The sequence below is a fragment of the Gopherus flavomarginatus genome, chromosome 3 (assembly GCF_025201925.1).
Source record: "Gopherus flavomarginatus isolate rGopFla2 chromosome 3, rGopFla2.mat.asm, whole genome shotgun sequence".
Classification (NCBI taxonomy): Eukaryota; Metazoa; Chordata; order Testudines; family Testudinidae; genus Gopherus; species Gopherus flavomarginatus.
The window spans coordinates 239,350,372-239,373,848 of NC_066619.1; the positions used below are offsets into that span (position 1 = coordinate 239,350,372).

Here is a 23,477-nt window from a genome sequence, read left to right on the forward strand (position 1 = left end):
TGTAAAGACAAGAGACAGTGGGTGGGCATCCAGGAAAATGGTGGTGACTTAGAAACCTTCCTGGTGATGGGGGAGGAGAGGTTGGCAGCATTCCTAGATTCCAAGGCCAGACGGGACCATTGTGATCATCTAATCTGACCTACTGTATAACACAGACATTAGAACTTCCCCCAAAAAGTCCCTACAGCAGATCTTCTAGAAAAACATCCAATCTTGATTTTAAAATTGCCAGTGATAGAGAATCCACCATGACTGTTGGTAAATTATTCCAACGGTTAACTACCTTTGCTGTTAAAAAGTTATGCCTTGTTTCCATACTGAATTTGTCTAGCTTCAACTTCCAGCCTCTGGAGTGCGTTTTACCTTTTTCAGCTACACTGAAGAGCCCATTATCAAATATTTGTTCCCGATGTAGATATTTATAGACTAGAATCAAGTCACCCCTTCCCTTTGTCATTGTTAAACTAAACAGATTGAGCTCTTTGAGTCTCTCACTATAAGGCATGTTTTCTAACCTTTTAATCATTCTCATGGCTCTTCTCTGAACTGTCTCCAATGCATCAACATCCTTCTTGAAGGTCTGTGGCTCAGCAGATCAAGGGCTGGAGCCATCTCCTATGAATGTCAATAGACGACCCAACTAACTTCAATTAGCATTGGATCAGGGCCCAAATGCACTAGACTGTCAGCTTTCAAGATCTGTGTTTAAATCATGGCTGCGTTTTCAGCCAGTCAGAAGGGACAAGGCAAAGGGGAGGAGGGAGGATGCTAACTACACAGATTATAGATTTTCTATCAAATGATCATGTTCATGCCCCTCCTTTAACATTGCTTCAGCACTGAAATGGTGCAGTTTGATATCAAAACATTTCATTTCCAAGTGGAAGATCAGTATCCTTACAAAACTTTATTCCTGTTGTTTTATTTCTATTATACTAAAATGAATTAAAAATAGGAAAAAAATGTAAAAAACACTTGGACAAAAAACAGTCTATCAAAAAACAACAAAATATGATTGACTTTGATGCACTAAAAAAGCAACAACTGTAAATGCAGCCTTATTTAGCCATTTCTGGCTGCCCCAAAGAATGCTAGTCAAAAAAACCCTATCATCTCTATAAAAAGTCCAGCTTTAAGAAGTTTACTCTACTTTTAGAGATGAGATTGGCTGAAGATTTTAGGCTTTAATTACTTCAGTAAAGAGGATTACTTGTCATTTCACTGAGTACGATTTTAATAAATAAACAAGGCTGAAATGGATGAGCGATTACCACAATAAGCAGCAGCAAACTGCACGTGATGACAGGGAACGGATGCCTCCCTTAAATCTAAGTAAGGTGCTCCGTAATTTTACTCTAAAAAACCAGAGGATTTTTTTGTAATCCTGTTAAATTGGAGCAACAGAAGCGGGAGAGGAGTGGGGCAGAAGAAGGGACACGTTAATGCAAAAGATGAAATTGCCTCGCGTGAAATGAGCGGTTTGTTATCGTTCATTTTCTCCAACATATCATTCAGTTTCAGCTGCCTCTCCTCTCACCCAGATCCCCACCATTTCTCAGAAACGTCTATCTATGGCATCTCATTCTCTTCCTGTCTTCCACTAACATATCATTCTTTCTTAACTGTCTCTCTAACAGTTTGGGACTGAGAGGAGATGGTAGTGATCCGCGTGTCCGGCTCCTTTGAGCAGTTTGCAAAAAACAGACACAGAGAGAAGTTGCAAATAATGTTAAATGTGATTAATCTCTCGGATTCCTAGAAATCTGGCATGCATGAGTTACAGTGAAACCGGTTTTATTTCGCCACGAAATGCTTTTGCATAATAAGAAAAAAAATGTCCTCTGCGCCCTAATCAGCTCTGACAGTCCCTGAACTCTCAAATACTTTTATTTATGGCGTTATTTCATCTCTAATAAATGGGAACACGGGCTGCGATCGCAGCCTGCGCGAGGGAGGGAGCCACCCGGGGATGGGGGGTGAATGGCAATTAGACACTGAGCTAGCCTGCAAGGTGCCTGTGCGTGCAAACCCGAGCCACACGCCGCCAGGGGCACGGAGAGGAGCTCAGCCTGGGGAGAGGCAGCGGGAGCCGGGCAGCAGCCACAATCACAACCGCTGCCGAGCTCTGCCAAACTTGCGGGGCCCCCGCCCTTCGGATCCCCTCAAAGTTCCGTTTACACTGCAGGGGAGCCTGAGGCGGGGCGAGCGGCAGCATCCTCCCCCGGCACAGCGGAATCGGTGACCCCCCCTCCTCGGGGCGCTTCTCCTTCCTGCTCTGCGGCTCACCTCGCCGCACAGCCAGAGGCGCTGCAGCCCGCCCCGCGCTGGGCCGTGCCAGAGCCCGGGCTGGGAAGCGGCTGGTCCGGCGCGGCGGAGGCGCCTACAGAGCTCGACCCTTGTCCACCTGCCTGGGCGCAGCCCGCCCCCCGGCTGGGCAGGGGCAGGGGCAGGGGGCGGCCGCCGGCTCCGCGGCCGCGCCAAGTCCCGCCCCCCTACCCCGTTATCACTAGCAGCGATTACCCTAAACACTTGCTCTTTGCCTCCCGTCTCCCTCCAGGCATTGGCGCGGCCGCCTGTCAATCACCCCGGCGCACCGGGCTCCGCCGTGCCACAGAGACAGGCGGCGGCGGCAGCAGACGCAGCCCCGGCGGGAAGGGGGCCGGGGAGCCGCGGCGGGATGCTGATGATGATGGAGGAGGAGATGCAGGCGGCAGAGGAGGGGCCCAGCCTCCCCAGGCTCTACCGGCAGCGGAGCCCCTACAGCGTCCTCAAGACCTTCCCCAGCAAGAGACCAGCCCTGCCCAAGCGCTACGAGAGACCCACCATGGTGGAGCTCCCGCACCTCCGGCCGGCGGGGCAGCCCTTCCCGCCCGCCGCCTCCAGCAGCAGCGAGCCGCACCACTACCCGGCGGCGCCCGGCTCCTACCCCAGCGGGCCCGCCCGAGCCGCCTCGCAGGGCCACCCCAGGACTCCCGCCCCGCCGCTGGGGCCCCAGGCAGCCTCCTCCTCCTCGGCCCGCTACAGCCACGGCCAGCCGGGGCCCGCGGCCAGCGGCGAGGGCGGCATCAGCAGCAGCCTGGAGCTGAGCGCAGGTACCAACTCTTCTCCGCAACTTCGTGCGGCACTTTCCGAGGGGAGGGCGGGCTGCCGAGCGCCTGGGATGGGGGGTTCCCCGACGGGGAGGGGGGCAGTCACCCTGCAGCGTGGGGCTACACGGGGGCCGCCCCTTCCAGCTGGAGGGGCGCATCCAATAACGGGGGGGAGACCTTGCAAAATGAGGTTTTACCCCCAACACTTGGGGCGGCTGCTCCCCTATGGGAAAAGGGGCTCAGCCCCTGTTCGCTTCCCCCTTCCTTTCCCGGGGCTGCTGCTCCCCAGCAAGCGATGGGGACGTGCTACCAGCACTGGGAGGATGCGGTGCCAGGGGCTCTCTCCGCCCTCAGTGACTTGTACAGGCATAATTATCTCACGCACAATAACTAAAGTTCCTGCACACCCTTTGGTAAGTCAATGGTGGTACCTAACACATATGAAACCTGCCCAGAAAGGACAGAGAGCCCTCGCTCTCTGCTAGGAAGCAGGGGCGGTTCCCTCTTTCCCCTTGTTGATTTCAGACTGCGAAGCAAACCTTTCACGCCTTTCCTGAACCTTTTGCCATCACAGATTCCTTTTCGGGAGGAAACCCACTCAGAAAAAGCTGCATCAAAGATTGCTGATGCCTTTTCTGTTAGGGCTCTCTTGAAAGCTAATCTTGCTGTCTCAGAAAAGTGCTCACCTCCGATTTCTACTTCTGCGCATCATAATGTATGGAGAGACGACAAGACAGAAATCTTCCAGGTGCCCAGGACATCAGTGACTTGATTCAATGAAATTTGCAAATCAGGAAAGGAGAATGGTCTTGGGTTTTTTATCACAGAAAGCAAATGATAATTACAACCTCTTAAACAATCTCTCCATTAAGAAAAATAAATAGATTGCTTGCTTCTTTGCAGTATCTTCACACACTGTAGAGAGGAACAGGAGATCAAAATAATTTTTCTCTAAAGGTGTAACATACTAAGATGTTAAATGTATATCTTTCTTCTAGTGATGGTGTGGAGTTAAAATCCACATAGATCTTGATATGCAACCTAAATTTGGCATCAGGAAATGGGAAATTGCATCTTTAAGCAGAGTGCAATCAAAAATGAATTACAATAAATCCTATATAATTGCATAGGTCATTCTCTTTAATGAGATTTTATTAACCTGACTGTCAGGCTTCTGAGTCATGCAGATATTTTATCTTCTTCAACTGATAAAAGTGTCAGCTATAAACCACCATATAAATATTCATAAATCTACACATCTGTGGCAGCCTATCAGCATCATTCTTTTGAACATTAAAAGCATTCTAATTACTTTCTGTCTAGCAGAGCTGAAATGCTGCCTGTTATAGTATGTGCTTGGCAGGCATGATTGCTTTTGTTTGGCATCACAAATAGCAGCATCCTGTTTTATATACTGATGGTCCAGAAAATATTCAGGGTTTGACTGAACAGGATGAATATTAGGAAGCACCATCTGGTTTTGATAACATCGGGTACAGTAACTCATCTGTTAATTTTTAACACATCATTGATTTATTTATTTAGAAACATTGGATGCTGTTTTGGTATGTTGATGCTGCCTTTGTAAGAAATGTGATGACATTTCTTTACTAAACAGCATGATAGTCTAGTTAATAGAATATATCGCTATGTTTTAATGCATATTTTCTCTCCAGTTTATCTAACACACTGCTACTTCCATAAAATCCCTACAAATTTTGGTATATTACCAAACAAATTTAATCCTCTGTATAGTCTGAAAATTAACTACTTTGATGAACAAACTCCATAACCTATGCCAGTAGATCATACTTCTTCCTCTATAAAACTACTGAATTTAAATAATTTAACAGCATTATCTCACTGTTTTATGGTACACAGTCAAGCATCTACTGATAAACATGATACCCATGATTTCTTTACAAAAGAGGAATACTCTTTAGAAGATATGTGTAACTGTCTGGTAAATAAATGTACAAGGCCTTATTTACAACAGAATGTTCTGTGCAGAAGTCCTGTCCTTTGAGAAGCAGGAGTTTGGACTTTCTGCTGTATTATTGAATCATACAAGTAGTTAGGGCCTGTTCCTAAATTTTGCCATTGATTTCAATTCCACACACCCCACCCCACCCACACAACAAGAATATTGGTTGCAGAGTTCAGCACTGTTGAGCTCTTGCCTCATTGCCTACTCATCCACGCTATACTTTCCATACAGCTAGCCACACAGGCATGCACAACACAGCCTCCATAGCTGTACACATTATGAGTTAAGCAAGAAGAACCCAGTGCAAAGGGAGAGTGGGTCACAAGTGGGGCCAGATTAAGGCACATGCCTAGGACCCTGCCTCCTGGAGTGGTATTAGAATTTCAACTTTCATTTTAAAAAAAAGTCTATAATTCTTATGGCTCTGAAGAAAATCTTGAAAATGTGAACAGAGTATAACCAATGCAGTGATGTCTGCCTGAGTTTGCAGACAGCCAGAAACAATAGCTCAAGAAATGTAAGCTGGTCCACACATCTATTCAGTGATAAATCCAAGCCCTACTGCTGAGAGTGGGGACTGCCAGCACCATCCTGGCAGACAACTGTGAGTAGCTATAGCTACACTAGAAAAAAGGGTGTGCGTTTACAAAGAGGTAGCTGATATGTAAATACACACTTTTTTCTTGGTAGACGTGACCTGTACGTCAGGAGAAGAGTGCAGTGGGCTTGGTTTATACACACAAAGCTGATACACTCTGGATGCTGGATGAGTACTGGGGAGGCCCAGCTGCAGCTTCCAAGGGGAGAGGGTTCCACTCTCACCTCTACTGCCCTCAAGGGGAGGGAAAGCCCTGCTGCTGCTCCCAGGTTAAGAGAATGGTCCTTTGCTGCCATTCTTGTCTCTCTTGGGAAGTAGAGGATCCCTTCCACCCCCAGTCACACCAGACCACTGCACAGGGGTTGAGCCCTATATTGGGGTATATCTAGAGCCTTGGATTGCCTTTATCCAGTCTTAGTCACAACTCTATCACATTCAAGCCAGAAATATGTATTAATAATCCTTGAGCACACTTACTCTACTAAGAACAACATCATAGCCACCCCACTTACTCAGGAAAGGCCTGAGTGAATAGATAGACCTGGCAGTGTGCCCTGAATTTCAGTAAAAGGGTTTTGCTGGACCAATAAATGAAGTGAATTGCAGAGTCAAGGGTTGTCACTGCGAATATTATACTGTCAGTAACCTAGTGTTCAAAATTTAGGATTATTACCTAGAACATCCCAGTTAGTCAAAAGCCAGGACGATGCAGCTGTAGAGAGGAGGTTTGTAAAATGATCAGAAACCAAGCCATGTAGGGATATAGGGATTAAGGTCATCACTTTGAACTTCACCTAGAAACCAACTCAAATGTTCTATGCTCAATACATGGACCACTATTATGCAAGCAGAATGCTACGCTCTTTACTAGCTGTGTTTTAATAGATGCTTTGTAGGTCATTTTGGACAAATCCAACTGGGAGGTAACAAAGGCCCTGGATCAGTCAGACAGGCATAGATAACTGTGGCAAGGTCCCTATTTGAGAAGACAGTGAACTCCTGGCCAGATATGGGAGGGGGGAGGTCACATTGCTGCTACCTGAGAATCTAAGAATAGCTTAGTATTTATGAGAAACCCAATCTCCATTAGGTCTTTATTGTACTAAACACTGTATAAACACATTGCAAGCGACCATCCCTGTCCCAGGGATCTTACTCTAAGTACCCATCAAAGACAAAAATATTCATTATCTCTATTTTGTATATGGGAGAACCAAAGCACAGACACACTAAGGTTGGCAGTTTCAAAATCACTATGGGATTTGACCCCCAAAACCATTGGAAATTAATAGGAACCGAATGGGAACTGGGCATCCAGATCTCAAGTGGCTTTGAAAATCTTACCCTAAGCAACTTGGCCAAGGTCACACAGGAGGTATGTGGGAGAGCTAGGAACTAAATCCAGATTTGTTTAGTCACAGACCAATATTTTGATCCTAAGACCATCCATCCTCTACACTGAAGAAAAAATCCAGAAGTTACCACTAGGGGTAAACATACCACAGTTTGGGATGTGATGACAGTGACATTCCATCAACTCACTTCACAAGAAATTTTAAGGTGGTATGTGAACCAATGAAGTCCGGGAACTTCTGGTATAGAGGAAGCAGATATTACACCCACTATCTCATCTAGATAGTTCCTCAGACACATAAGCATAACTACTGTCTGGTCTTGTTGAGTTTCAGAAACCTCATTCTTATTGAAACCCCTGTATTGGTCAGGCACTGGGAAAGTTGAGAAACCACATAGTTTTGGTCCAGTGAAAACAAGATGTAGCGATGAGACACACACCTGGGAATTGTAGCAGACCTGACATGGTATTATTCACTATTAGCCTGCACTCATAAGTGAAATAGTTCAGCTAGGAACTGTCATTCTTTTAATGGTCTGATCATGATCTATTAGTATTTTATGGGTCTGTTCTGGCAAATCTTCACCTGTGGGAAAAAAACTCCTGTTGAAGTCAAAGGGAGCTTTGCAAGAGTAAAGACTGGGAGAATCTGGTGTAATGGAATTACATGGTTAGTGAATCTTAAAGGGGAGCTAAAGTAATGCTAGAACAACACCTTTGTAAACTATCCAATTTTAATTTTATGCAATCATTTCAGCAGAACACTTCTTGGGAAATACATATATATTTCACATGAAATCAATTAAGAATCATGGATCAGTGTTATTCAATAGCATTCATATAAAAACAAAACTTATCAATTTCTAAGTGACAAACTTTGCATAGTGCTTTCATTTCTAACTGCAGTCTGCAAAAGCTAAAATACCGATTGCTACAATATGTGCTAAATGGGCAGATCTGTTTGTTTTTAATCATAAATAATGAATTTTCATTCTAGTATTTTAAATCTCTTCTGTTAATTTTCATTTTTATAATATTAAGAATGGACGAAAATTTTAAATATTTTTCCATATTTTCTGTTACTGAGTTGTACTAGATCCAATATTAAATTCAAAATTAAACCAATACTCTTATTTCCTTTACACTTTGAACTACTATCATATTGAGCATGGCAAATGCACTCTAATTTTATAAAAATATTTAAGTTCTTTTTGAGTATACTATAGACTAAAGTCTTTACTGATTTTAATGTACAATATGGTATTCCCCAACATTTATATTTGAAATGTCAAAATATATATTTTTTCTATCTTGTAGGAAAAAAATTTGTACAGGGTTTAATCACATTTCAGTTGTTTCATTCATATTTTGTCCCCTTGCAACAAGGATACATGAAGAGTAAGTAACTGCTTTGTCATTTGGGACCATGATGATTAAAATGCAAACAGTAAATACAACTTGAGGTCTGGAATCGGATTATAGGATTAAAATGAATGAAAAATTGCTGTGTGTTACGATTTCAAAATTCCAGTCAATATTATCCTTTGATTTTTTTTCCTTTTTGCTAAGGGAAGTGAAGAAATGAGAGAGAGATACCACATCTTGAGACTGTTAGTGCTTACATTTTTTGATTTTATGTCAATCAGTGTTACATTTAGAAAGCTCCAGTATCACTAGGTTTCCATTTCTGGAATTTATCTAGGTATACATTTCCTACATTTTTAAAATAAAGAAAGAGTGGTAGGAGAAAGCTACTCTATATGTTTTAGTCTAGCCCTGCCTCTGGCACATGGCCTGTACAGGAGCTTGTTTGTGGGTCCTCAGAAGCCAGCATGGGGCTGTCATCCTCAATTCCTGTGCCAGGAGATTTCTCCCCCAGCTGGATCCAGGAATTTTAAAGACCTTTATGCTGATTTGGCCCTTTTATCTTCTGTAAAGGGGCCAGAATGATGGATAGAATCCTAACCCATGTCATTGCAAATGCTCTTCAGGGAGAGTTGTACTAACCTCACTAGGAGCAAGTAGATTTTTCTATGAATAGACAGCCTTGTGGAGCCAAGAGAAGCACCATCTCTTGAAAACATGTGGGGGAGTCTGCTATTTTTTCATGCCAACTGTGTGGTGTTGGGCTGGGTCACCTTCTTTAAAAATTATGACCAAGATTTTCAAAAGCAACTAAGGATTTTGGGTGCCTACCTTGAGACACCTTAAAGGTGCTTGATTTTCAAGGGGCCTGCTGTGTTCATCACTTTCTGAAAATCAGGCCCCTTTTAGGGTGTCAAGCTGGACTCCCAAAAAACACAGACACACACAGCAGCAGCATTTAAGGGAGGTTCACATATCTTCCTCTAGATTCAGGAATGACTCAAGTGCTCACTCTTGAATCAGTGGAATCTGCACATATTCAGAGTCCAGAGTGGAAGGAGGAGATGCCAGGTCTAAGCACAAGACCAAGCACAGCAAGGAAAAACTCATGCTTGCAAGATTTGGTGGGAAGGGAGGAGCATGGAGCACAAAAAAAAATCTGTATCTAACAGCAGAGGTGAAAGTGGGCTGGTAGGGACTGGTATGGCGTACCAGTAAGGACTGGCTGCCGGTACCAGCCCGTACACAGCTGACGTTAAAGTGCTGCCATGGCAGTGCTTTAATGTCACTTCCCCTTCTCCACGTGACCCCCTTTCCAGGGCTGCCGATGGGGAGGGGTGCAAAAGGTGCAGCTTCCTCGGGGCCTGGCAGTTTAAAAGGGGCTGGGGCTCCTGGTCGCTGCCACAGCAGTGACTGGAGCCTCGGGTCCTTTAAATCACTGCCAGAGCCCCAGATGGCGTGAGCTGGACAGCGTGGAAGAGCTGGCTGGGGGAGACTGACCCCTAGTCCCACCCCTTCTGGGGGGCTGGAGCCAGGCCCCCCTACCGGTAAGTCTTATCTTACTTTCACCCCGTCTCAGAGCTTATGTTTTGCTACAAGACAAATATTTATTTGGCCTTACACCTATAACGAATTGTATCAAATTTGTGTTTTCTTCCCCATTTTCTTGTCTTAGTCACTGCTTAGCGCAGTACTCTTTCAGAGGGATTATCATCCCAGTGCACTCCTGATTAACTGCCAGGTCACAAGGGTACCCTCAAAATAGAAGCAAAGTAAGGATGATTTTAATTCTCAATATTACCGAAGTATTAGAGCAGGAAACAATTTTAATATGTTCAAAAATACAGTGTAAACTGCTCTAAATCATTAGACTAGCTGTGTGTGTGTTAGACTAGCTAGTACAGTCTGACATATCTTTTGCTTTAGTTTGCTGTGATTCATCTTTTCTTCTGTTTCAGAGAGTCGTATGATTCTGGATGCCTTTGCCCAACAATGCAGCCGGGTTCTTAATCTTTTAAATTGTGGTGGAAAACTACTGGACAACAATCATTCTCAGTCCATGATTTCTTGTGTAAAGCAGGAAAGCACAAGTTATAGTGAAAGACAAGAGCAGTGTCAGCTGGGGAAAATGGTCCATAGTCAGACATCAGACAATTTAGACATAGAGATGCAGTATATTCAAAAGAAACAACAAACCTCAGCCTTTCTGAGGGTTTTTACTGATTCCCTTCAAAACTATTTGCTTTCTGGGAGCTTTGCATCTCAGAACACCTCATCAGTAAATGATTTTGGCCATTTGGCAGATGTGGATCCACTTTCAACCTCTCCAGTACACACTTTAGGTGGATGGACATCCCCAGCAACCTCTGAATCCCATGGTCACCCATCATCATCTACACTTCCAGAGGAGGAAGAGGAGGAGGAGGAGGGATACTGTCCCCGATGTCAAGAGCTGGAGCAGGAGGTAATTTCACTACAACAAGAAAATGAGGAACTCCGGAGAAAACTAGAGAGCATTCCAGGTAAATATTCCCAGGCCACGTAATATTTTATTTATGTTAACATCAGATTTACTTTATGTAATATACTGTACCTAGATTATAGTATTAAAACTAGTTTTTAAAGGTTATATTGGGCGTTTCATTAGCACTTGCCAAAACAGAGGAATTCATGTTAAGGCTCCAACCGTAACTTGCACAGTTGTGCCAGCTATTACACTTAATTTTGCATCATATACTCTATTATCTGCTGATAAGTGTCCATATGAACTGCCAGATTTTGACACTGCTAGACTTAGACACAGGTTTTGAATTCTGGATAGAATGTAATTATAACTCTGAATTTGCTTGGTTTGGGGGCATTTGAGTCATTGTAAGTAGGTTGTCATGGTACTTTAAAATACATGCTTTCATATTGATTGCCTCTGCCATTATTTAATGGCGATTATAATTCTCAAACCTATTTATTTCCTCTTTTCTTAAAAAGCACCTATTCAAAGGTCACATGTGTCCACCTTTTTAACAAAGTGGATACAAAATTTAAATTGAACTTTAGCCTCCTAAAAAACACACCCAAGCCATCAAACTTAAAAGCATTCCTCCCAGCTTTTCTCTCACATCTCCAGGAAGAGCATGGGAAGAGTGTTTTGCAATATGTCCTGAAAGTTGAACTCTGTCAGACCGAAGCAGGGAGAAAGAGGCCAATATATGTTCCACAGTAGAAAATTCCTCACTGAAAACACTCTCCACCCTTTTTTATGCCGGGGGGCTATTAGCACTTGAGGTCAGCTGAGGTGTTTGAGCTGTGGTATTGCATAAGAACAAAGTATCTTGAATCCAAGCCCTTTAGACCTTGAATATAGGTAAAAACCAAAACCTTGAGTAGTACCAGAAACAAATGGGAAGCTAGTGAAGACTAAAGCACACATGTAACGTGCTCCTTTTTGGACACACAAACTAGTGGATTGCAATCTTCTGCATTTGCTAAAAGTTTTGAAAGTTTTTCAGATGTAGTCCCATATAGAGCACATAACAGTAATCCACCATAGACAGGACAAAGGCATGGATAACTGTAGAGGGCTGTGCCTGAAGAAAAATATCACAACCTTCTAGCCAAGCACAAATGAAAAAAAAAGTATCCTCAGCCCCAGTTGTATGAACGTCCAGATGAAGATCCCAGAAGACCCCAAGTTACAAAATCTGAACAAAAAGTGATTAAAGCAGTTTACATAGCTTTCACTCTTTTTCTTGGTCTTCCCCTCAGCTGCTAATGTTGTGTCTTACTTATCTGGCCCAATCCTCAGTCAGTGAGCTCACAGCTAGTGTGACTGTAACACTTGGAGGGGCAACACCAAGAATGCCTACTCAAGGAATAGGGCAGACAATTCCGAAAACTGGTGGTCTATTCTATAATTAGATTCACCAACCCAGCAACAAAACAGCTTCTGTAATACCACACTGGTTATCAAGAAGCCAAAATACAGTTCCCTTTAAGCAATACGGCCTTTATTTCCCATTAAGACAGCCAAGTCTAATATAATGAGATGATTAACAATCTTATTCCCCATACTTAAAATTCTGCCAATCCCAAGGAACTGGACACATTGCCCACCAGGTCAATGAATATTTCAGCTCTCACCCAAATACATGATTACAGCAAATCCTTATTAACTAAATCTAAGATTTATTAATCGAAAGAAGAGAGTTGCTATGGTTAAAAGATCAATATACATGCAGATATGAGTAAAGTTCTTAGATCAGTTTCATAGCAGAGATGGTGAGGCTGCTGCTTTGTAAAAAGTCCTTCTAGAGTTCATTTAAAAGCATATAGTCCAATAGGCAGTCCATGTGTAGAGTTTGTTCAAATTCTTCCATGAGAATTCCAGGATGGATTCAGAGTGAACCTGGAGGCCTCAGGCTTGAGGCTTGGACTTTCCCTGTCAAAGTTTAACCAAATCTGAGATGAAAAGGATCAGGCCCAAAGCTTCTTTTATACTTGAAGGCCAGTGAATAAGCCTCTCAACAGCAATGGTCACAGCAGGCCTTCCTTGGATGACGAATAGATAATGTATATTGTTGCTCTGAAGCTAATCTCTGTTTCCTAAGCATACACTGGTAACTAGTTGTATTCTTTAGCATAAAAGACAATTAACCAAACAGTTTACAGGAAGTTTACTGTGTGGAATTACAAGGTTCAAAGAGAAATGAGGACAATAATATTATTAACACCTAAGTCCCATCTAAATGATATCCCCTTTTGATTTCCGAATCAATAGAATACAGTAATCAAGCATTGTGAGATAGTAACAGAACTTTAGCATCTACAAGGTGATTAGGTCACATGGTCTATGTTCACCTGTATCTTGTTAGAAGTTTAACAAAATATACTTAGTATCTACCCTTTGATTCTCCTACAATACAGGCATACGTATTAAGGATCATAGTCTATTTAATATGATTTTGATAACTATCTGCAAGGAATGGCCCTGTTTACCATTTCAGTATTCTTCTAATATATCCGTAAGGGTTGCTTCCAGGTCACCCAGCCTGCTGGTTGCTTAACCCTCACTAGCTCAGTGTTACAGCTAGTTACTGGCAAATCTGATCAGCTACACTACATTTCTGGTTCATCCAGCCTGGAGAGTGTAGATAGTACAGGAGACATTCCAGAGGCACTGCAGCTTACACTGCTTCTCTGTATTCATAAACAGCTTCATATGCCACATTGGGCAGGAGGGGTGACAAAATTGAACCCTGGTGTACACAACATGAGAGAATCCTCACTGCAGAGCTCATAATACTACCTGAGAGGTCATAGATTCATAGAGTTTAAGGCTAGAAAAAGACCATCAGATCATCTAGTCTGACCTCCTGTGTATCACAGAGGCTACTACATCTCATCCAGCTACCTCTATGTTGAGCCTAATAATTTCTTGTCTTTGACTAAAGCATAACTTGCATTTGACTAAAGCATATCTTACAGATAGGCATCTAGTCCTGATCTGAAGACATCAAGAGAAGGAATCTGCCACTTGCCTTAATAGTTTCTTCTAGTGCAGGGGTGGGCAAACTATGGCCTGCGGGCCACATCTGGCCTGCAGGACCATCCTGCCCGGCCCCTGAGCTCCTGGACCGAGAGGCTCGCCCCCAGCCCCTTCCCCAGTGTTCCCCTTCACCCGCAGCTTCAGCTCGCTCGCTCTGCCGCCAGTGCAGTGCTCTGGGCAGCGGGGCTGTGAGCTCCTGGGGCAGCACAGCTGCAGAGCCCGTTCTGACCTATGCTCTGTGCTGTGCGATGGTAGCAGCGGCTGTGGCAGCATGGCCACCAGCCACTTGTGCTCAAGGCAGCGCAGTAAGGGGGTAGGGAGCAGGGGGGGTTGGATAGAGGGCAGGGGTGTGGATGGTGGTTGGAGGCAAATGAGGTTGAATGGGGGTAGGAGTCCCAAGGGGGCAGTCAGGAAGGAGGGGGGATGGTTGGGGCAGCAGGAGGCAGTCAGGGGACAAGGAGAAGGGGTGGTTGGACAGGGTACGGGTCTCGGGGGCGGGGCATCAGGAATGAGAGGAGGGGTTGGATGGGGCAGCGGTTAGGGGACAGGGAGTGGGGGGGGTGGATGGGGCCATCAGGAAACAGGGTGGGTTAAATGGGGCAGGAGTCCGAGGGGGGGCACATAGGAGGTGGGGGCCGGGCCACGACCCCCTCCCCTAAGCGGCCTGCCATACAATTCACGAAACTCGATGTGGCCCTCAGGCCAAAAAGTTTGCCCACTCAGTTCTAGTGGTTAGTCACCCTCACTGTTAAAAAATTGTGCCTAATTTAATTGAATTTGTCTGGCAGCTGGAGCCACATATTAGTTCTTGCTATGCCCTTCTTCATTAAAGAGCCCTTTAGTACCCAGTATTTTCTCCCCCTGAAGGTACTTATATCCTATAATCAAACTCTCCTCTCCATCTGCTTTTTGAGAAGCTAAACAGATAGATCACTTTAAATCTCTCACTGAAAGTCAGTTTCTTCAGCCCTCAAAATATTTCTGTGGCTCTTGTCTTCACCCTCTCCATTTTCAACCTCCTTTTTAAAATGTTGATACCAGAACTGGACGCACTATTCCAGTGTCAGTCTATACATCCAAGAATTGCAACCTTTTTGCCACAGCATTGCACTGGGAGCTCATGTTGAGTTGCTTGTCCACTATCACCCCTAAATCCTTTTGAGTCGTTGCTTTCCAAAATACAGCCCCCCGCATTCTGCAGATGTGAATGGCATTCCTTGTTCCTAGATATATAACTTTGCATTTGACTGTATTAAAACACATTTTGTTTGAATGAGACTAAGTTATTAAGTGATCTCGATCACCCTGTGTGACTGCCCTGTCCTCACAAAAATTTGGCAAAGTGGTAAATAATGATGTCATCAGCCAAGGTTTTATAGTTACTTCCAAATCATTGAAGAAAATGTTGAATAGTATCAGGCCTCGTATTGATTCCTGCAGAAGTCATTAGAAACACACCCTTCGATGATGATTCCCCACTGATAGCTACTTTTTGAGATCTGTCACTTATCAGTTCTTAATCCATGTCTTGTGTGCTCAGATATTTTATAAAGCCTATTTTTTAATTGGAATGTTGCATGGTACTAAGTCAAATTTTCTACAAATACCCAAATATATTACAACGACAAAGTTACCTTTATCAACCAAACTTGTAATCTAATCAAAGGTTGAAATCAGATTTGTTTTGACAAGACCTATTTTCCATAAAAACCATGTTGACTGGATTTAATTATATTCCTATCCTTAGTTCTTAATCAATTAAATCCTATTTAATTTTCCATTATTTTGGCCTGGATTGATGTCAGGCAAACTTGCGTATAGTTACCTGAGTCATCTGGATTGTTCTTCTTATTTTAAAAAGTAAGTAGAGTCACTCAAATGTAGTTCTTTGTAGTCCTACCAGGGATGGTAGGCATATCAGAAACACCTTATCTATGATCTATCAAAGGCTACTGAAAAAAAATCTAGAGTAAGTGTGCATGGATAGATCATTAGCATTTAATCAGCAGAAGATCAACAAATAAAACCAGCACTGTCTACATAACATGCACAGGTGTAAAATCAAAATGACAAGATTCAGGGAAATCTAAGAACTCCAGATACTGCCACAGTTGGTTTGCTACCAAGAAGGAGATGAGTCCACATTGTAGTCCAAAGCGCCTCAAAAGTTCCAAGAGTGCGAAGGAGTGAGTCTGCTTAAAAATCAAAGAGAAAGGATGTCTTATTTGTTGTCCCACATTCTGACTTCACTCCAGTGTGGTTCTGCCAGCACAGAGGCTATCTAGTGTGAATCAGTGTGATATTATCCACAGACTAGTTAGCAAATTCACAGCATGAGACACTTTCCTCTGTAGCTGAGCAGATAACATTGATCAGCAGAAGTGTTTTGGATGGTGAATCAAGACTTTGCAGGGTTTGAGGGAGCCAAATAAACTTTATCACAAGATTCAATAATTCTTTGTGACAGTATCATACTGTAATAACCCTCTGTCCCTACCAGTGCTCCACATTTTTTCTTTACTGTTTCATCTGTTGCAGGCAGTCTGTATACCATGGTGACTTGTTAGAGTAATGCAGAAGAAAAGATGGTTTAAGGGGGCAGCATGTCAGGACAGAGGCCATTATAATGTCCTATCAGATCACTAAAAGAGTGTTTTACTGACTTCGTACTTTTTTCCTTCAATGCTGTATGGAACTGAACTGGTTCTGTTAGTCTCCAAAGAAAGACCAATACAATAAATATTTTTTTTAAAAGTAGGCTTGAATGGGAAATTTATGGTCTGTCATCAAAATGGAATATGACACTCCTAATGGCAACATTATGAAAAAAAGATAAATGCAAGTCTTTTCCTCCTCCTCTTCTATAGCAGTCTCAGAACAATTCTCTCCCTTTCTTTCAGATAGTGAGCATTTTCTACTTTTTGGTATGTAACCCCCATACTACCCCCATGCAGTTTCAAGGAGTTTGCATTCTAAAAATAGATGTGGCAGCACATTTCTAATGGGAACTATGCAAAACACCATTTGCACTGCCGACAAAAAACGAGGGAAAAGGGTTTTCTGGAGATATACAAAAGTGATGAAGTTGTTACTTTGCTAGAATTTTTACTGAGAAAAAACTATACCTGGACCATTTAGATACAGATGGAAAAAAAAATAAAACTTTCTGCCACCAACTTCTCTCCTCCACCCACTAAGGTCCTACATTGAGAGGTCCTCAGTCTAGTGGCATTCTTTCAGCTTGCAGTATGCCCAAGAGAGTCAGTCGTAGGTAGACTACCTGAAAGGATGCTATGAAACTGCTATTTGTTCATCAAGGAGTTGAGGGCATAGAGAATGGGGCAAGGTACTACCTGTAAGTAAGGTTTACTCATGTATATTGCTAAAACTGAGACTGTAACAATGGTAAAATGAACAACTTATTTGTGAAGCTCTAAGTACCTACATGGGAACAAATATTTGACAACAGGCTGTTCAATCTAGCAAAGGCATAACCCAATCCAATGGGTGGAAGTTGAAGCTAGACAAATTCAGACTAAAAATAAGACATAACAGAGAGAGTAATGAACCACAAGAACAATATATCAAGAGTCGTGATGGATAATTGGCAAGTTTTAAAGCAAGATTCGATGTTTTATCTAAAAAATGTGTTCTAGCCCAACCACAGCTACTGGACTTAAGTTGGGAATTAATTCAGGGAAGTCGTATGGCCTGTGTTCTGCAGGAGGTCAGACTAGAATAGATTATCACAATAGTCTCTTCTGCCCTTGGAATCCACGTACAACTTGGATCTGAGGCACGATATATATTAAGTGCCCCAGGGATTCAGTTCTTACATAGAGTCTCACAAATTATGAATACCTCACAACTTTAATAATAATCCACATACTATTTCCATTCTCGCTCTGACTAAAAGGGAGCCTGTATTGCGGAGTGGTTAAAGAAGAGGTCTGGGTTCTCTTCCTGACTTTGGCTTGCTGCATGGCCTTGGACAAACCACTCAGCGTGCGCACATGCATGTGAGTGATACTAGGCAATTTATGGGCAGAGTGTTTTCGGGAGGCAACACAGTGTTAGCCATCTTCTTTTGCCCAGCCACAGAAAATACTCCAGTTATTTCTTCATGGGGGAGAGGATGAAGAAATTTTAAAAGGTGGGGAACTAACAAGAGAAGGTGTGTGCGGTAGCCAGAGGGTGAGCAGGGTAGATTGGGCAGCCACAGAAGATATGAAAAATAAGTTTTTCATTGCTGTTTTTTTAAAGCCTTGATGTTCACTTTGAACCACTGTCTCAGTTTCTGTTGATGCTTTGAACATTTTAATCTGATCTCTCCACTCCTGATCAGCTTTCCAGCTTCAAAGTGTGAAGTCATCTTACTAAGCAAACCTTGAATTAAATTAATGAATGTTTTGCAAGGACTAGTGTGTCAGAATACCCTTTGAATTTGTGTGGTATAGCTGCTTTATCGGCTTTGCTTTGCAACTTCATGGCTCTGGTTTAGTTTGCTAAAACAGTCTGTTTCAAATACACAAATTCTTACACCATATACTCCTATTACTATACATGCTACAGTATCTTCTGCTGCTATGGGCCTTATTAACCTTATTTTTTTCCCCATGCTTCATGTTTGCATAGTAAATTCTATGGAAAGTTGCTGTGGGAGAGTTTTTGTTGCAAGCCACGGAAATCAGAGCAAAATTTGTAAAATGTTATGGATCAACCTTGCTAGAATAAAGTCCCTTTGGAGAATTGTGCCTCAAATTTAGTTTTTGTGGGGGCAACTCCTAATCTTCTAGTTAAACTTATAGTAGCTACTGCCCCTCTCTACCTAGTCATTTTTATTGGCTCAAGGTTCTTTATTATTCATTAGCAATATAAATGTGTAAAGAGGTTTATAGAGAGTGCCCCGCCCTGAAGAGCTTACAGTCTAAACTGCGATGTAAAGGCTGAGGGGAGGGGACAACCAGTCAGTAGGGAGAAAGAAGAAGAGAGGACAAAAGTGACAACAAGAGCAAGAAGGGGTTTTCAGATACCGGGGCAACCTAGAAAGCAACAGTAGGATGTTTCAAGTTAGGGGATGGTTTGCCACCAGTTCTCTTGTGTTTCTCTGGTAACATAGGGCTTTTGACTGCCACTATAGGTCAATTAGCCTGATCTTCTATGCCCCTCTCCAGCTGATGTTGATTCCTCTGCTCTGTATTAACTTTCTACATGCTATTCTCAGTATTCATTCATTCATGTATCTTATTCATTCAGCCATCAAATTGCAAAAATACCAAATTGTCAGCAGTTTTGAAAACAAACATGAAAACCATGAATTCCTGGCACATATACAGACTTTTTCCTATACTGCTGTAACCTCTGGGTCCTCTCATCATCTTTTCTCCACCTCACTGCACCTCATCACTTTTCTTCACAAGCAGCTCCAGCCATCTTTCAGCTTCTCACCACTTCATGGGTTCTTTCCTGTCTACCCCTGGCCCCTTTGAATCTCAGCTCCAAGATCTACATTTTTCTGTGAATGCAAATTGTTAGTGAAATGTGTTTTTGGATAAAAATAATACAATCCACGTTATTCAGAGTACTTGTCCAAATATATCAAGGTGAAAAGCAACTCAGTTTATATGACCAAAAATCTGTACTACCATGTACTTTCTAAATAGGGAGGTTATAAACATTGTTCATTACATCTTTTTGACAGTCAAGTCCCAGTTCAGACATACCCTAAAATGAACTTAACATGTTTTAAAATGAAGACTCTCTCAAGGTCCAGCAAACAAGGACATCAGTCACTTGCAAAATGCATTCAAATCCAGAGATGAAATAGAGAAATCTCCTTTAGGGATAAGACCGAAATGAAGGTACTGTTGATTTTTTTGTCTGGAGTATTTAAAGATAGACCGTACCATATGAAGGGAGGCATAAAATGGCAATAATGCCAGACATCATTTCAACCTGAATGGCAGAGGAACGCCAGTTAAATGTTTCAGCTACCATGAATATTACAGAGCTGAACACCAATAGGCATCAATGATGTGTATATGTGCATGTGTGCACAAAGTCCTTTTAGAGTAGTTTTTTTTCGCCAGTTACTCTTATTCTGTGGTCAGTGGCCCAGCGAATTACTCTTTTAGAAATGTGAAAACAACATAGTCAACACCATCACAAGCAGTGCCCCTAAACATATTTTATACAACACAAGAAAGCAAACTGTAATACAGCTAGTTCCTTAGAGTAGCTGCAAAGTCTTATTACTTTGATCAATAAACAGTGAAGTTCCAACATCACCTTATGCTTGTCTTGTTTCCACAGAGCTTGTCTACTTGTCAGTCATCCTGTGAGTTTTGCTGAATATTCTAAAATTTATGTATGACCCAGTTCTCTCAATTTACATTTAGTTTCTTCAAAAACCCTTCTGCTTTTTTACTAGCTCTGGGCCATAGGAAGAAGTCTGATATTTACCTGAGAGTTTATTTCTCCAGGTTGCCTTGCCACCTTTAGGACTTTCTCCATATCATTGACATTGTACATTAAATCAAGCTGGTGAATAAAGACAGTTGATCTTTCATCTTCCTAATGAGCAAGAAAATTAGAATTACAACATTGCAGAAGCTAGCAGACTCCCAGTGGCTCCTTTAAATGGGAATTCATCCCAACCCACATATTTACTGCAGATGTTATATCATGGCAACCAACTGTTGCTTCTGTGGTAGCTTCTCTCCCACTGGGTATAGTAAGCAGGGATCCTTGCTGTTAATCCATCATTCATAGTGGATAGTTTCTTAAGCCTGAAAACCTAGAGATCTGACCTTTATGACCTTGTTAACTCCCAGAGATCTAATTATTTTTAATTAGACCGATTTAAATGACTCTCTACACTCTCAAACGCAAAGCCTTAGTAAAATAACTCTTGGTGCAGAGAGTTTGGAGAAAATGGCTCCACTTTCAGCAAAGGGAGTGTTTATTCTTAAAGTCATACCATTAGAGTCATAAAAGAATGCCCAGATAACTTAAAATTGAACTGTGTATGCAAAACTAGAGCTTTGAATGTTGATGTTTCCACTACCCTATTTGTGCTTTTTAGAGCTTTGTTAACATGTGAACTTTGCCTTCTGAACCAGCATAACTAAGCAAGGAATCTGGCAGTTGAGAAGTCAGGGAAGCAAAAGGCTGTTTGTCTCACAATACCAGCAAGGTATATGGTGTTTTTTGTAGTTATAATATGCCCCAACCATTTTAACAATATTAACATCCAATTTGGGACCAAAGGCAGTTCCACCTTTATGAAAAATGAAGAATTTATGTATGTTTATAAACATGAGCTTCAGCCACTTGCTTTCATATTTCTGGCAGGTAATGGGAAAGCACCAGCATAACATCAGCTGAGTTTGATTAAGAAGCTATAGAGCTGCATGTTATCAGCCTACTGATGACACCACAGTCCAAATGGGTTCATTGGCTGCCCCCTTAGCCTTACATATATATTAAATAACAGGCATAAATGCAGCCCTGAATAACTTCAGCAGAGATCCCTCAGAAGAGATGTTCAATCATACAGCACCACACATGCATGCACACACTCTCTCTCCTTCCCTCCCTCCAATCAATAGAAATGGAAACTCAAATGAGATCCCATCCACCTTGCTGGGGTCCCACACTGGTTCTACATAAATTCACTCTATGGTATCAAACACTGCTAACAACTCTAAGAGATTCAACAGGACCACCCTGATCCGTGCTGTTTGCCAGTAGGGGATAATAAGCCACAGAAATAAATTCAGTCTCCATTCTCCACCCAATCCTGAATCCTAATTTATAAGGATCAAGGAATTCTATGGCTTCCAAATGCCACAATGGCTTTGTGAACACCACCTCCTCAGTAAGCTTGCAAAATAAGATGGGGCAATATTTACCAAGATCTTCAGTAGCAAGAGATGGTCATTTGAGTAGGGGCTCGAATAGTTATTCATCTGAATTCAGGTAGCATCTACCTTCTCCTTTAGAAAATACTAGCAATCAGCAATAAGTGACCTCTTCCTGCTTGTTTTCACCTTCTGTGAGAATCATGGGCCCAATGGACAAGTCACATGAAATTTCCAGTCAATGGTGAAGAATTTTATCTAGATATTTACACTGACCCCCTCACCATAGCACCTGAGTGCCAGAGAGCAGTCATCTACATGGATATTAAAGTTGCCCAGGACAGTTATTCTCAGTGATTTCAGCATCGGTCTAGATAGTTTGTTAATCTTGTCTGGGAACTCAGCAGGGCAGCTCTGCACAGCTATTCCCAATTTAACCCTGTCCTGAGAATCTCATGAAACGAACAGGTACAAAATAAATATCTTCAGAGTGAGGCACATCTTCTGCTTGCAGTCAGATGGAAGTAGCACAGATACAGCATCTCCCTTATCCACTCAACTCATGCTAAACCAAAATGTCCATCTGGAGAGCACTTTTTTTAAACTATTCAGGCCTTCTTACATTGTCCGGCCAGGATTGCAGGTTAAGTCAGGCCTTATACAGGATTACATCATGGATTTATTAGCCACTAAGCTTGCACGGAACAATACAAGCTAAAGGAGTAAGTTCCCATCAACTGAAGCCTGCCCTTCTAAAATGAGACGCCAAACAAGGCCAGTGGGATAGATAAATGTAATCCACTCTGCCATTGTCTAAAATAGGGGTTCTCAAGACACGTTTGGTGGCCTCAGAGTCCGGCCACCAACTTTTGCTGGGGGCTGCTCTCACTTGTTCCTAAAATACTTAATTAGCTTTAGGGAAAACAAATAAATACATACGAGCTAGCAATAAATAAATTTCAATGATTTGGATGTGTGTGAGTCTGTTGTGACAAGTGATATTAAGAAACAGACAAGTATCACTTGTCACAGCAGACTTACTCAGTCCTGGCAAGCCTAGGGACAAATTAAGCCCCGGATAGGGGGTTGAGGGAGGCAGGGAAGCAGCAGGGGGCTGTAGTCTGAAGACCCATGGCCAGGGGACAGGGCCTGGGGATGGAGTCTGCAGCCCCATGGACAGAGCCTGCCGCCCCGCCACCTCAGGGCTGAAGCCCAAAGCCTGAGCCCCACCACCCCTGGGAAGGTGGGGAAATCACAGATTGCCTGCTTCTCCAGTGTTGTGCCCCTGGTGTCTCCAGAGGGGGGCAGGGCCCAACCCCTGCTGGTGGCCCCGGCAACCAACATCAAGGTGGTGCATTCAGGAGCGACAGGGAGGGGGAGGTGCCGCTACTTTACCCCCCTCAATCACAGTCCAGGATGCTGTGGCCACAAGAAAAGCCCCTGGTGGCCCCACGATGGCCACATTTGAGAAACACTGGTCTAAAAAAGGATTCCTCCTGTCTCAGCTTCTCAGGGCCTTCCCACAGGGATTGAAGAACATGAGTTCTCCCTTTTTCCTTACCCAATCTATGGCAGCAATGCACAGCCATCTCAACCACCTGATCAGCTATTAAAGGGGTGTGGGAACTCCATGGGCAGAGTGCAAATGCTCCATAAATCACCATCTCTCTTCCGCCCTCC

At 42.9% G+C, this 23,477-nt stretch overlaps 1 protein-coding gene across 2 annotated transcripts in view; it reads left to right on the forward strand.

The window, feature by feature from the left end:
- The first annotated feature begins 2,538 nt into the window (after positions 1 to 2,538).
- The window catches only part of BEND4 (BEN domain containing 4), a 36,127-nt gene continuing 15,188 nt past the window's right edge, over positions 2,539 to 23,477 (forward strand). For both annotated transcript variants that reach the window (XM_050947789.1, XM_050947790.1), the window contains exons 1-2: positions 2,539 to 3,092; positions 10,352 to 10,915. In XM_050947789.1, coding sequence (XP_050803746.1) covers positions 2,678 to 3,092; positions 10,352 to 10,915 — 979 coding nt within the window. In that variant the 5' untranslated portion in view covers positions 2,539 to 2,677. The remainder of the gene's footprint in view (positions 3,093 to 10,351; positions 10,916 to 23,477) is intronic.